The sequence below is a fragment of the Scomber scombrus genome, chromosome 15, assembly GCF_963691925.1.
Source record: "Scomber scombrus chromosome 15, fScoSco1.1, whole genome shotgun sequence".
Taxonomy (NCBI): domain Eukaryota; kingdom Metazoa; phylum Chordata; class Actinopteri; order Scombriformes; family Scombridae; genus Scomber; species Scomber scombrus.
In genome coordinates, this window is record NC_084984.1 from 28521194 (window position 1) to 28536217 (window position 15024).

At 36.3% G+C, this 15024-nt stretch overlaps 1 protein-coding gene across 1 annotated transcript in view; it reads right to left on the reverse strand.

The window, feature by feature from the left end:
- Positions 1–15024, reverse strand: part of slc27a6 (solute carrier family 27 member 6) — a 30054-nt gene that overhangs the window by 6940 nt on the left and 8090 nt on the right. The window contains exons 4-5 of the mRNA XM_062435069.1: positions 8623–8747; positions 4688–4882 (exon numbers count right to left, since the gene is read on the reverse strand). Coding sequence (XP_062291053.1) covers positions 4688–4882; positions 8623–8747 — 320 coding nt within the window. The remainder of the gene's footprint in view (positions 1–4687; positions 4883–8622; positions 8748–15024) is intronic.

Sequence of the window (15024 nt, forward strand, 5' to 3'; positions counted from 1 at the left end):
CTTTTGTAACTGGATGATTAAACATGATTAACGGTAGCCCTACAGACTAGAATTAGTGTGGTTAATACCTACAGTACCACAGCCACAGGTAAGCTTCCCCACTGTTCATCCTCTCTGTCTGAAAAGACTTACAGCTTGAGCTTTAGCTCTGATTATGTAGCTGACATTCTTTACCCAACCTCTTCTTTACCCAGCAAGGTAATAATGGTAATAACCTGACTAATTATTTACAAGTAATGTTAATTATTATATTATATTATATTATTGAAAATATAATAAAATATAAGAAACTGCAAAAACATCTTGCTATTGTTTTTAGATTTATTGTTACTACAATTTAATATATTGTGTTGTGATGTAGTGTTGTATTAAATGATTTCTTATTACGTTATATTCTAAGATGTTAGTATTGTGGTGCATTGTGTTGCTAAAATATTTAGAATATACAGAATACTTTTGACATTTCTATTGTATTGAATATTCTATGACAGTTGTATTATAGTTAATAGTTAATTATATCATATTACAAGACATTTTCTATTTTGAAAGTGTAATAAGAATTGACTTGTTTGGAGTCAATCACATAGCAGGGCTTCACTCAGTTTAAGAGGGGAATGATGAGCTATGTATCTATAGGACTGGGAATGCTAACAACATTAAAAGTCAGTTTAATGAAAAATGTTCAGTTTAGTGAAGGTCTGAAAATCTGTAGAAAGTTATGTGAATTTGTATTCTTACATTTTTGAGGTTTGTGTAGTATTATTTTAAAATGTATACATTGTACTATAGATTTGGTTAATATTCATTTGTTATTTCATACATAAAATCAGATTCATGATCATTACCATGTATAATAAAATATAATAAAAAGAACAGAAACATTATATTGTAATGTAATTCATTTCATTCATTCATTCTACACAAATACATGTATTGGTATTGTTATTGGAATAGCTTATATCTCACAGGTGTTCCTGATACTTATATTAACCCATATACAGCAACTACAGTCAGCTGGTTGACCCATTTAAGACCCCTGTAATAGAGGACACACACATCCTGGCTAATACATGACCTGGCAGATCTTCTGTAAGCTGTTTACTCCTCCCCCCACTACTTACCATGTGCACTTTAGTGTTCAAATTCAAATCTGCCACTGCAACAGTTAAAGATACATGTGTGTTGTATGGGTTGCCTTCAAATGTTTAAAGATCCCTTCCAAACATGTTTTAAGATGTATATACAGTAAAATGCTCTCCTCTCATTTCAATAATAATCTGGGTGTCTTGTATGCTATCATCTTGAAATGACATCATCTCCTTCTACGTCATTAAAAATTCCAGAATGTCTGAATATGCAAACATTGTTCATTTGCCAAAAGATGTCTGCTTCTTGAATGTTGGGTCTCTTTAAAATGAAACCTGAAGAGTTGGGTTTAGACCTGCTCTATGTGTAAAGTGCCTTGAGATGACTTTGTTGTGATTTGGCGCTTTATAAATAAAGATTGATTGATTCTTCACTGTAAAGTCCATTCTCAGTGTAAATGCACTGGAGGCTTCAAGTTTGCACATCACACAACTATAAGTTGAACACTGGATCCAAACTAGTTGTGATGTCACAAATCAAGGTCAAAGGTTAAACTGAGATTTCTGGTGAGCATCTATGTCAGCTGATGAATGCTAAAACAAACTCTGTACATGCAACATTGTGCAGAGTGAAGCTCACACATCCAACTGAAGGAACAAGAAGAGGAAACATCATTTTGAGTGGAAGGGGACTTTAAGAATAGACAGGTTCACAAGGTGCGGATGGGAGTAGGGAACGTTACAGTCTTTGCTGAACCATAAATGTTACTGTGTGGTATTTACACCACATAACTCCAGCATCAAGAAATCAGCTAGGGTTGCATTAATGATTCAATTCCTTATTGCTGATTCATTTCTTAAGTAATTGATTGATAATCAATTGTTTGGTCCATGAAAGATCAGATATTCCATTTACTGTCACAGAAGTCTAAAGATGTAAGACAATATTCACATTTAAAAAAGAAACTACATAGAAGTACATTTCTTGGTGAACAACAGTGTATCCATCCACTCACTACTTCTATGCAGTGTCTCTGCTACAAGACAGCTGTCAGACAGGCTCAGATTTTGGTTTTGGTCTCTGTAGAGGCATGATAGTACCAAACCTGGAGACCTCACTGTGATAACAAGACTTCAGGAAGCTCCACCCAGACACTCTTAAGTCTTCCTAAAAAATCAAATATCATTTTTGCACAAATGTTTATGTGTATGGATTAAACAAAAAAAGGAACAACATGTTAATCAGTAAGCTTTAGAGAAGCTAAATGTGTTTGGACTTTAGACAGAGTCAAGCTAGCAGTTTCCCCCTGCTTCCAGTCTTTATGCTAAGCTACGCAAACCACATCCAGATCCCAGCTCACTACTTCACATGAGATTCAGTGTAAGTGTATCTCCAAAAATTTTTCATTTTTCCTAAAAATGTACGGATAGTCAAGACTTCAATACCCACAATGCCTTGCACTTGCAGACCAAACTCAAATTCAGCATTTAGTGTCACTCAGTGGAAGATGAAGATGAACAAAGCTGTCAAGACCCTGAATAAGTTCTGCTGGACTTTACTCAGAAGATCCCATAGGTATGCAGACTGAAGTTTAAAACACAACACACACACACACACACACACACACACACACACACACACACACACACACACACACACACACACACACACACACACACACACACACACACACACACACACACACACACACACACACACAGTGAGTCAGGAATGTGAAATGTACTGGGCAGGATGTCAGTGATTCATTCCTTGGGAGTATTCTTGGAAAGTGTAATGCAGATGTGTGTTAGAGCCTCATGCTGTCGGTAAACACTGATGCTCTTCTACGCCAGAACAGTATTGTACATAATACAGCACACAGTGGTCCTGCCAAACCCACTCTAACCCCTGTACAGATGTCACTATAATCAAATGATGCACACACACACTTCCTGCTGCAGGAGTGCAGTGATGTCACTGTGGTTAAGTGTGGACTGTTAATAATACACCTTCCATCAATAAGGAGGGAATACTTTTTAGTTACCAAGAATTTCTTTGTCATTATAAGATCCCTGTGACACCTAAAGAATTTGCTGTTATTTTTGATGCCATTCCATCTGGTGTTGATTATACCTTTCCTCCTTCTATTACGACACCTTTGCTTGATCCAGTTGACACACCTATAGGGAAAATATGTTTTCAACCAGCGTCCTGTAAAAATAACAAAAAAATCCGCACCTTATTCCAGACTGATTGTATCAATGTAAAAATATGGTCTCTTCCTAATACTGTAGATATCTACTGGTTAACAAAGTTAAAGACATTTCTTTTAAGATCATTCATCGCTATTATCCTGTCAAGTCATTTCTAGTAAGATTCAAGAAGGACATTGATGTATCTTGCATTTTTTTGTCTTCCATTTATTTTGGACTTGTGAACACACTCGGAGTCTGTGGCAAGGTATCTGTCGTTTTATATTGGACTATATCTATGATGCCTTTGTACTTTGTTTGAACGATGTATTATTTGGTTTTACAAATTATAGGAGAGACTTAAACAATGTATTTTTTCTATGTAATCTCATCATATTCCTGGCCAAGTATTATATTCATAATATAATATTATAATAATATTATATTTACATTCATGTAAAGTGTTAAAAACTAAACCTTCCTTTTGTACCTTTAAAAAGGAGGCAGAGTCCTACATTAAAACATTATCTACCTCTTGCAATAGAAAAGCTGTGAAAACGTTGATGCTGTGCTCCAAATTTAATGTATTGTTATAATTGTAATATATATTTTTTTATATTGTGTACACCATTTTTATTTCATATTTATGTTTAGTTTGTAACCCCTGGCGTTGTATATCTGTTTGTTTCCCTATTTTCATATTACTACTACTGTTTCAAAACATATTGTTTCTGTAAATGATGATTGTTGAACCAATAAAACTTTATTTTAAAAAATAAAAATAAAATAAAAACAAAATAATAATAATAATAATACACCCTCCACCAATAATGTGGCTTGCGATGGCGGAGTGGCTTTACCCGTATTTCTGCTTGTTGACTCCACAGGAGGTAAGGAAGCAGAAGCAATGTTTGCAGTCATTTCACTGAAAGCTTTAGTTAAAGTATCAAGTACTCGTGTCTTATAATGTTAGTGAATGAAACTCGCTTTCGTCTGCTTTGTTGTTCCTCTGCTGTGGAACCATCCGAACGGTAAAAAGAGACAATGTGTATCTGTGTGTACCTGTGTGTATGTATGTTTACGTATGTGTACATGTTTATCCAAGTTTATGGATCACCTTCAATACGTTTGTGATTTCTGTTGGTTGTAATGAATGTTTCAGCCTAAAACCACTCCGTCACACTAAAATGTATGGCACAACTTTTTAACAGGAGAAGTTCATTTTCATGGAATTTTGCAATAAGTGGATTTGCTGGTGAAGGTGAGGTAGATCTGGATGGAGCTTTCACACAGGACACAACATTACTGAATGCTGACATGTGGATTGCAAACTATTTTGACAGTGGTGAACTTTACATTTATGACCGGGGACATTTTCGTATCATGCTTTGGAATTGCCAAGGACTCACCCTGTAGAAGAAGTTGGAGCGACCCACAGTACCAATCTTGCCGATGTGGTTCATGAAACACAGGTTTCCCTCAGTGGAGCCGTACACTTCGCACATTTTAACGTCTCCATAGTGACTCTGGAACTCCCGCCAAACATCCTGCCGAAGCCCGTTCCCCACTCCCATCCGCACCTTGTGAACCTTATCCATGTCTGTCTGATGAACGGAGAGAGAAGTGACGTCATCAACAGAGTAGATCAGACAGGTGTCAAATGATCATTTCTCAATCAGATGTAAATTCATTCCAAATTAGTTCCATGTAAATATCTGATCATCTCATTAAGTTGACACGGTAGTATACATACAGAGAAATGTCAGTTATGTAAAGAGCTGTAAAACTACAATGCTCAGGAAATATATGTAGTGTGTGTGTTGGCGTGTGTGTGTCACAGACAAAGAAATATAATTAATTCAAATAGATGTGAACATACTCATAGAAAGAAATTGAAAATCAGTGTAAATGGAAGTCAACTTTGAGACACACACACACACACACACACACACACACACACACACACACACACACACACACACACACACACACACACACACACACACACACACACACACACACACACACACACACACACACACACACACACACACACACACACACACACACACACACACGGAGAGCAATTTGGAGTTCAGTATCTTGCCCAAGGACTTGACATGTTAATGAGTCAGGGATCAAACCACCAACCTTTTAACTGGTGGATGACCTGCTCAAGCCACAGCCACCCCTGAAGTTACACAACACTTCAAATAAAAACTAAAAATATCCTAGTGTTCAGTATTCTGACTTGTTCTGGAATCAGGGTGGAAGGGGTGTTTATATTACATGGCAACTAAATAAAGATATCCATGGAAACAAACCTAAAACACAAGAGCAACTTCACCATATTCAACTAAACAAGAAACCAAATACATATCAATGTAGCTGGAACCTGATCACAACCTGATACACCTCAACACAACAACCATTGTTCAATAAAGATCCCTTACAAGCTAATTAGAGTAATAACCTGTCAATCATACTTCAAAGGCGGTTCCTAGAGCAGCACACCATTTCCTGTTTGTGACTAAATACTTTGTAACTGTTTCAAAACAACATAATTATGTTATTACAAATGTACATGTTTGAATTTCCTGTAGCTTTAAGATCAAGTATTGACTCCAGCAGAACATCTTTATAGATGTTCAGCATTCCAACAATGTGGGGCTGTAGCCAATGAGAGGCATCGCCCACATCTCAAGCTCTGTTGGAGAAAGGATCTTTTATGGGGAGCTACTGGTTAAATGTACTATTAGCCTACATGACATCACACTTTCTACCAGACGTCAACTGAGCATTATCCACTATAGTACTGAAAGTAAGATAGCTCAGCACTTTCCCCTGCTTCAAGTCAGTGTCCTAAACTACACACATCCCAGTGTACTGGACACATACACACACTGATTTACCCATCTGACTCGGGGAAACAGTGCACTTCCAAGGATTTACTTGATCTTCAGTGTTCATAGTTCAGGAGGTTTTTACCAGGAGCCTAATTATCTGCAGAGGCCTCCCCCCCCCCCCAAAAAAACTGGTAAAAAACAAAAAAACAAACAAACACTAAATAAAGAAGTTTCACATTAAACATCTGTGTTTCTCTGACGATGTCCAGAGCGAGCTGAGTTGCTGCTAACATTTGCTCAGCTAGTTTCCCTGATAACTTTAGATCTGTACTCCTCATGGCCAAAACCACATTTGAGCAAACATTTTATTTGCACATTGATCACTGTGCATATTTACAGAATAACAATTAGTAATTAGTACTCACTCTTGTGTGCACATATTGTGAACCTTTGGTTATGAGCTCTTCGTGTGCATATCTTTCATTTCCCAGACAGTGCCAATCAGTAGTGAGGACAGTGCCACAGCCACCCTTTCACCCACACAGCGACATAACAAAACAAGTGGACAAAGAGGACTTTGAGTCCAGCCTCAATAAGAACATGCTCTGCTCTCATACTGTGTGTGCGTGCTGGTCTATGTGTCCACCATGGGAGGACGCAAACACTAAAACAAAGACTGTGCTTGTCTTTCTGCAACAGTTGTGCACAATGTTACTGAAATGACATACAAGTAGCCGTAACTGTAGAAGGACTCAACAGAGAAAAACTTCTGCCTACTGTAAAGGGCATCTATGTTTTGTTCCTTCACTCTACTTAAACTTGCTCACTTTGTCAAGCATTCAGTGGATCAGCATGTTGATTCTCTTGATCTGTTTTGTAGTCTGGTGTGTGTGGTGTTAAATGTAGATGTTGAGATATTAACAGAAAGCAATGGAATAGAGTAATGAATTAATTAGAGTAGAATGTAATAGGTGGAATGGAAAGGAAGAAAATATTTAGGATGATTTAAGAATGGTTTTGGTGTTACTCGATTAGTCCCAAGACTGAGTCACTCTTTCAAGACTTTCACTTCAAATCAACATTCAATAATCACACAGACAGAAATCATTCTGGAAAATTCTGGAACAGCATTAAACTGGTTTAAATCATATTTATCAGATAGATTTCAGTTTGTAAATGTTAATGATAAATCCTCCATGCAAACAAAAGTTAGACACGGTGTTCCTCAGGGTTCAGTGCTTGGACCAAAACTATTCTCCTTATATATGCTTCCTTTATTTAATACTATTCTCCTTATATATGCTTCCTTTATTTAATACTATTCTCCTTATATATGCTTCCTTTATTTAATACTATTCTCCTTATATATGCTTCCTTTATTTAATACTATTCTCCTTATATATGCTTCCTTTATTTAATACTATTCTCCTTATATATGCTTCCTTTAGGTAATATTATTCGGAAACACTCCATAAATGTTCATTGTTATGCAGACGACACTCAATTATATCTATCAATAAAGCCAGATGAAAGCAACCAGTTAAGTTATTGTGCTTGGCCCTAAACACCTCAGAAGCACATTATCTAATGATATAACTACTCTGGATGGCATTACTTTGGCCTCCAGCACTACTGTAAGGAACCTAGGAGTTATATTTGACCAGGATTGGTCCTTTAATTCCCATATAAAACAAATTTCAAGGTCTGCCTATTTTCATCTGCGTAATATTACAAAAATCAGACACATCCTGTCTCAAAATAATGCTGAAAAACTAATCCATGCATTTGTTACTTCTAGGCTGGATTATTGTAATTCATTATTATCAGGCTGCCCTAACAAGTCTCTAAAGACTCTCCAGCTGGTCCAGAATGCAGCTGCACGCGTTCTGACAAAAAACTAGAAAGAGAGATCACATTACTCCTATTTTAGCTTCACTGCATTGGCTTCCTGTAAAATCTAGAATAGAATTTAAAATCCTTCTCCTCACTTTTAAAGCTCTTAATGGTCAGGCTCCATCATATCTTAAAGAGCTCATAGTACCTTATGTACCTACCAGAACCTAGTTTATGCTGCTATAGGCTTAGACTGCCGGGGGACTCCTACTCCCATGATGCACTGAGCTCCTCTCTCCTCCTCTCTCTCTCTCTATCCATCCATCTATATTCATTAACATTCATGTACTATGAATGCATTCAATAACCTAAACTTCTTCCCCGGAGTTGTCTGTGCTTTCTCGTCTCACAGGCAATCTGGGCCTGTAGACGTCCGGATGACAGATTCTAGTCCCGGACCTTCTAGCTTCAATGTTGATTTTCAATGTGCTTCTCTCTCTCTCCTATTCTTCCTCTCTCTCTCTCTTATCCTTCCTCTCTCTCTCTTTTTCCATGCCACTGTCGCCAAGTGCTTGCTCATGTGGGAATACACACTTTTGCGAGTTTGTTCATGCAAAGAAAGCATAATATTATTTGTATAAGAGGTCATTAATACTAAGGATTACCTTAGGCTGGTTACAGAGGTATCTGCAGAGTTCACCAATATATTGGAAAATAGTCACATGATGTTTTCGACAGTCATTCCAGAATTGTGAAGCTGAGAACTTCTTCTTCAGGACGCAGGTTGCACCTGTGATAGAACATACAATAGTCTCATTAAATTCATTATTAAAAGGATACGATTCTCATATCATTCTCCCTTTTCTTAATAACGGGTTATTTTCATATATAAAGAAAAACATTCAATATTCATATAGGATTTACATGTCAAATATTTTGATCAATCAATCAATTAATCATTTTCTATTTATATAGCGCTAGATCACAATAAAACTTATCTCAGGGCGTTTTTCTCATAGAGCAGGTCTGATGACAGAGAAGATGTATTCAATGTATTTTGGTGGTACTATAGAGTACTATAGTCCAGTTTCTGTTTAGATTACTACATTCCAGACACCATGCAAAGTTGAAAATAAACACATCAAGGCACATTTAATGTCCACACACGTTGTCTATACAATGGGCTCTAATAAGAGGGGATAATGTATTTGTGTAAAGAATGAAAAAGGAGCTTGAGAGACAGAGTTCAAATCCTGCCTTCTTTCTCATCTCCACACACCTGGCCAATCACTGTGTAAGGTGGGTGTGACTGTTGGATTGTCCATTTCAAAACACAGATGCAGTAGTTCTGACATAGCTGTCAGATGCTGTTCAACACCATACTGATGTACAGGTGTACATATATGGGTCAGTGACAAATAAGAGTTGGCAAGATGAGAAATTCAAAAATGTCTTTAAAATACTTTTAAAAGCAGCATCTGCTTTATTAATATCTATATTATGTGGGTTTTTTTTTTTTAGGTTTTTTGTCATTTGAAATGACATTTGCAACATTTTTTTTAACCAAAAGTAAGACTGTGTGCTCCTGAAAGTGTCCCATGGTGTAACCACAAAGAATTATACATATTTCATTTTTGAATCATCTTTAAGTGCATTTATAAAAATAATTTCTTCATTTAAAAAAAAAAAAAATGTTTTTGTGCGTTTTGTCAATATTGATCAGGACATATCCTAAAAACAACCATTTTTTCTAAATAAGTTGGGGTCAATGATGTAAAATTTGTTAAATACCATTTTTTGGCGTTGCCAAAGTGGATAATATTTATTCCACATTTTAGTTCACATTTATTTCCCTGTATATTATCAGATTTTTATGAAAACATGGACACTGGGTTGCATAAATGGATTTAACCAGTGTTTTTCATAAAATCTGATACACTGTCTGACCATGTTCCGCCATTGCTTGTTGAGGTAATAGACACTGAAAATCAAATATGACAGTGAACAAGTTTCAGTCAGCTTGGTTTTTCATGTTATTTCAATTTAGAAAAAGGAACATCTGACAACAAGTAATGATTTCTTCAAATGTAAATTCTGTGCTGAAAAAAAACAAAACATTTTACAACAACAATATGGTAACTTCATCTTAAAATTCAACTCTGTGTTGTGTCATAGAAAAAAGAAAAAATGACCTGACAACAACAACTCATAAGTCAACTCATAACTTCTTTCTTCTTTTGTGAATACTGTTGATAAAAATGTAATCTGAGAATAAGACTTTTGGATAATGTATCTTTAAAAGATGTAGTTGAGGCCAGGTGACATTCTCCCCACCCAGCTGTTTCAGGCAGCAGCATTCACACATGCTCTGTGATGAGTCACTTTTTCCTTGTTAGAAGATAGCATCTCATGGAGAAGATCAATTTGATTTATTTAGTGTTATTGTTTTTGTTTTGTTTATATTAGTAATGAAATAGCAGAAATGTGAATACTTATATTTCATAGATGTTATGTTTGATTAACTTTTCTCATTTAAATTAATTATTGGATTTTTAGGTATTTTAAAGCTACTGTACATGTTCAAAAGTATTTTTTTTATGATACATTTTTAATTAGCATAATAAACTATTGATATTTGACAAAATTGTCCTCTAACAGAAAGGCTTTTAATAGGACTGATGATGTAAGCAGTTATACAATTTTGACATTTCATTTTAAAATCTAATTTGACACCTGTGTAAGCACATGGCTTTGGTCTCAATATCTGAAATGTAATTCTTAAAGTAATTATTAATTGTAATGAATTCTTATGAATTAACCATGTTTTCTGGGGTTACACCATGGGACATATAAACTGAGAAAACCTGACTAAGTCCAAAAAACATCAGTTTATGAATAATTAAACCTTGTCAGGCAGCAGTAGTGATCATCAGGGTCCTTCTCTGTAAAACCACTTCCTGTTATATGGCCTAATTCACAATTTTAACATAATGGCCTCTTATATGGTGGTTACACTTTGAGACACTTCATGTGGTTCATGTGACTTGACATGATTCCCCAAATTATATTTAATATTTGGAACAATTGTATTCCATTAACCTTTAATTAATATGAAAGAGTGATCATGTAAGATTATGCCAAACTAGTTGATATGGTGTTTTATTAAGAATTTGAGGTGTTTTAAGCAAGTTTTGATGGTTACACCACTTAGACATTTTTGCCATAATCCTCTAATATATTCTCTCAAAATGGATAAAAACCAGAAATGTTATACTCGGTCTACAAGAAAAGAATGTGTGCAACATATTCATGCATTTATTTCAAATTTTGACTAAACCACAGGGACACAAAAAAGTAGTGTCACGTCATTGACCCATATTCCAATCAAAGTGGTTAAATAGCATCTGAAAGCCACTATCTGATGTAAGAATAGTAAGAGCTGGTTCTGTCTGAAAACTGACAATTCAAAAAATCATTGCCACTTAATGCAGCCAGGTGTGTGGAGGTGAGACAGTAAGTTGTCTTGTAGGTGAGACCTCTCTCACCCTATGACCAGGACATTGATGCACAGTGACACATTTCTGCTAACTGCAGTGTGTGGTAACCATTGGTTGTGATAAAGAGCTGTAAAAGGTAAAACTACAACAAAAGAGGACTGGAGGACCACAACCTGGTGCTCTCAGGCTGCACTTCCTTTACTAGCATTGGCAGAACTTGACTCCATCCTCATCCACTTATGAGCTACAGCATTTGATTGGCCGGGCTTGTTAGTGAAGGTTTAGCATGGCAGGAAATTGCCAAGTGGCTTGAACTTCATGCTATCAATTTAAAGTGAAAGTATGTATTGTTACATCAACTACACAGTGTATTTCTTGCCAACAATATTTTCAGAAACAAATGTTGGATAACTGTTAGTAAGTGAGAGAAGATTTATGATCAAACACACAATGCTTTTTCAAATGGAATCTCACACAAGTTTTTCAAAATGTGGGAAATCAAGGAAATTAACAAGGTGTAGCTGTTTGGGCCTGAACCTTTCGTAATGATAACACCTGAGACGCAACCCATTTACAGACCTCTGTGAACAGGTGCACTCACTCCAAAAAACAGAGGCGGAAACTGTTAGTAGATGCACTCACAGTGCAAACAGAGATACCTCAAATAAAAACACGTTTTGCCTACCTGATGTCTGTCAACAACTGACTGAATAAAGTGGGGCATGCTCTTTGGCCTACTACGCACATTCATTGCAAATAACAAGGCCGCAGTGTCTGCCAATGTTATCTTGTGGCAAAGATTCAAAAGACAGCTTGATGTTATTTTGTTTACTTTCAGTCCAACAAACTAAACTCAGGGTACAATGAGGACATTCTTCATCTCCAACACTACAAAATAACACTTTTGACTGTAACCTTACAGTGTTACTTTACCAACAAAGGTGTAGTGCAGGTTAGCAAGCTACAGGTTTCTTTTCAACCGTTTACAGATGTAATGTACCTGGTAAACAGTAACATCTGGCATGTAGAGGCTTAAAATGGCTAACTAGATTGTTTTTAGATAGATTGTATTTTGTATGTGGGTCAATGACGTATAAGGATTTTCAACAACTCAATTGTAGAATAATAAAAAACAAGCATATCTAATGCAGTAGTTCAAACATTCAGAATGTTGTGTAACTGAATATCCATATTATACATTTGAAATGAAGTGATTTTAGTGGGTTTTTCAAGATTAATTGGCACTGGCCTTAAAAAGAGTCATGTGGTGCGACCATGATTCATCTTGAAATAAATCAATTTACTTAACACGCTTCACATCTTTTTTTTCAAGTTTTCAGTAATATAAAGTGTTTGGAAACAAAGTATTTGAATTTTTTTTAAATTTTTGTAAATGATGATCTTTTATTTATATAAGATATTTCAAGATGAATCATGGTCGCACCACATGACTTTTTTTTCAGGCCAGTGCCAATTAATCTTGAAAAAACCCCACTAAAATCACTTTCACATTGTAATATGTATTGTCAGGTACACAACATTCTGAATGTTTGAACTACTGCATTAGATATGCTGGTTTTTTTATTCTAAAATTGAGTTGTTGAAAATCCTTATACGTCATTGACCCATATGCCTTTAGATAAGGCCCAGTTTGGCACTAAAATACTTGGGATGCTAAACACCACCACCTCTTTAAAGGATAAGCTCAGGTTGTTCCATGCCATGAGTACATTGAAGGAGCAACTGGTCGCTGTACACACCTCTTCTCCATACTGGCGGAAAGAGATGTCTAAAATCTACAGGAACTATCACATTTCTTGTCTCTTAGTGATGGCACATTTACATCTGTAGGTCTAAATATGTGCTCGCCCATTATGTTGTAATAGAATCTCTAACGGGTGAATGAGATTAATGTGTACAAAGTTTAGTACATTTCAACATTTAAAACTATCAGGACAATGGCCTGTCCAGGGCTTATCAGGACAACCTGCTGGGACATTTATCTCTACGAGTGAAGGACATTGAACTCTTAACTAACAGTTGGAACAAATGTAGAAACCAAGAATTCAATAATATAGCCGACTTTACAAAACCATTATGTAGATCTGCAACATTACTTTTAAGCTCAAGCTTTAGATACATGTATATAATTAGACAGCTTACATACAAAATTAGTGATTAATAATGTTTGTAACCAATAAATAATCTGTTTTGCTATCTGATGAACAAAAGGTTTTTCCACACTATTATGTAATCTAAACCCAAATATGAAGGTTCATACAGTGGACTTTTCCATGAGGGGGGCAAGCAACAGTGACCTAAAACAATAATGAAATTCTCCATAATAGTGTCCAGTGTCCACTTGCTGCTCTGAAGCCTCTAATCAAGCTGCTAATTGAAGTGAAACAGTGGGTCCTCAAAGGGGTGGCATTTTTTGGCAGTGACAGTATGGGCAGAAGACATTGTCTGCAGCCCTGAAAGCCAGTCTACCAAGAAAACTGCTCCTCTGTATCTTACATGGATTTCAAAGCTTATAATGGATAAAGGCGTATGGGTGGGCAACATTCATGTAGTGAGGACACCTGCTTTCATGTATCATATTGATTTTAAACCAACTTCTATGTAGATCCTTTAAAGTTAATTGGGCAGAACATATTGGTCAACTTCTGCAAATTTAAATTGGGGCTGAAATGTTGATTATTAAGTTAGCTAATTTCTGCTGCTTGTTGATACTTTGGGCTCACTCAGTTTGTACATGAGCCAAGTCATTGCAATGGTAACACCCTTGATTTAATCTTATCTAAAGGGACAGGTGATTCTGATCTAACTGTCTCTCCAGACACATCCACTGTGTTAGATCATTTTACTCATTTGAGAAGCATCACTGGCCTGTCCTGTGTCAGCACATTGGTCCGTCTACTAGCTGCATTTGGTCAGTTGTCTAAAGTCTTGGCTCCTTTCACTGCAGAGACAGACTCTGTTGAAAATGTCACCAGTGACTAAAATTTGGCCCTAGTCGCCTGGATGAACCTTTTCAAATGGCTTCCTGGGCCTGTCACTCTACTGAAACTCTCTCTAACCATAGTGCTCAGTTCTTGGCCCTCTGCTTTCCTGCCTTTATATTTCACCTCTTGGCTTAAATTGAAAACATTTCCATTGCTACGCAGATGATATTTAGCTGTATGTGCCCATAAAAGCTGATGATCATACTCAAATTACTACATTTGCCTGCTTGGCTGCTGTGAAAAATTGAGATAGAACTGAGATGCTGATCGTTGAACCTGCTAGACACCAGTTTGATCAAGTAATAGTAACGCTCGACAACTCTGTGATTTCACAAAGTGTGGCAGCCAATAATCATAGTTTTAGGTTTAGCCTCTCCTTTGATAAGCATAATAAAGAAATCACTAAGACTGCCCTTTTACTCATACGTCACATTTTCCCTATACATGCTAGTAGTAAGTATTTGCCCCCATTACACCAATTCTAGCCCCCAGAGTTATAAAGAAGTCGCTTCTCTGCTGATGTCAGACAATCTGAGGGTACTGAGTCACATTTAAACTTAAAACT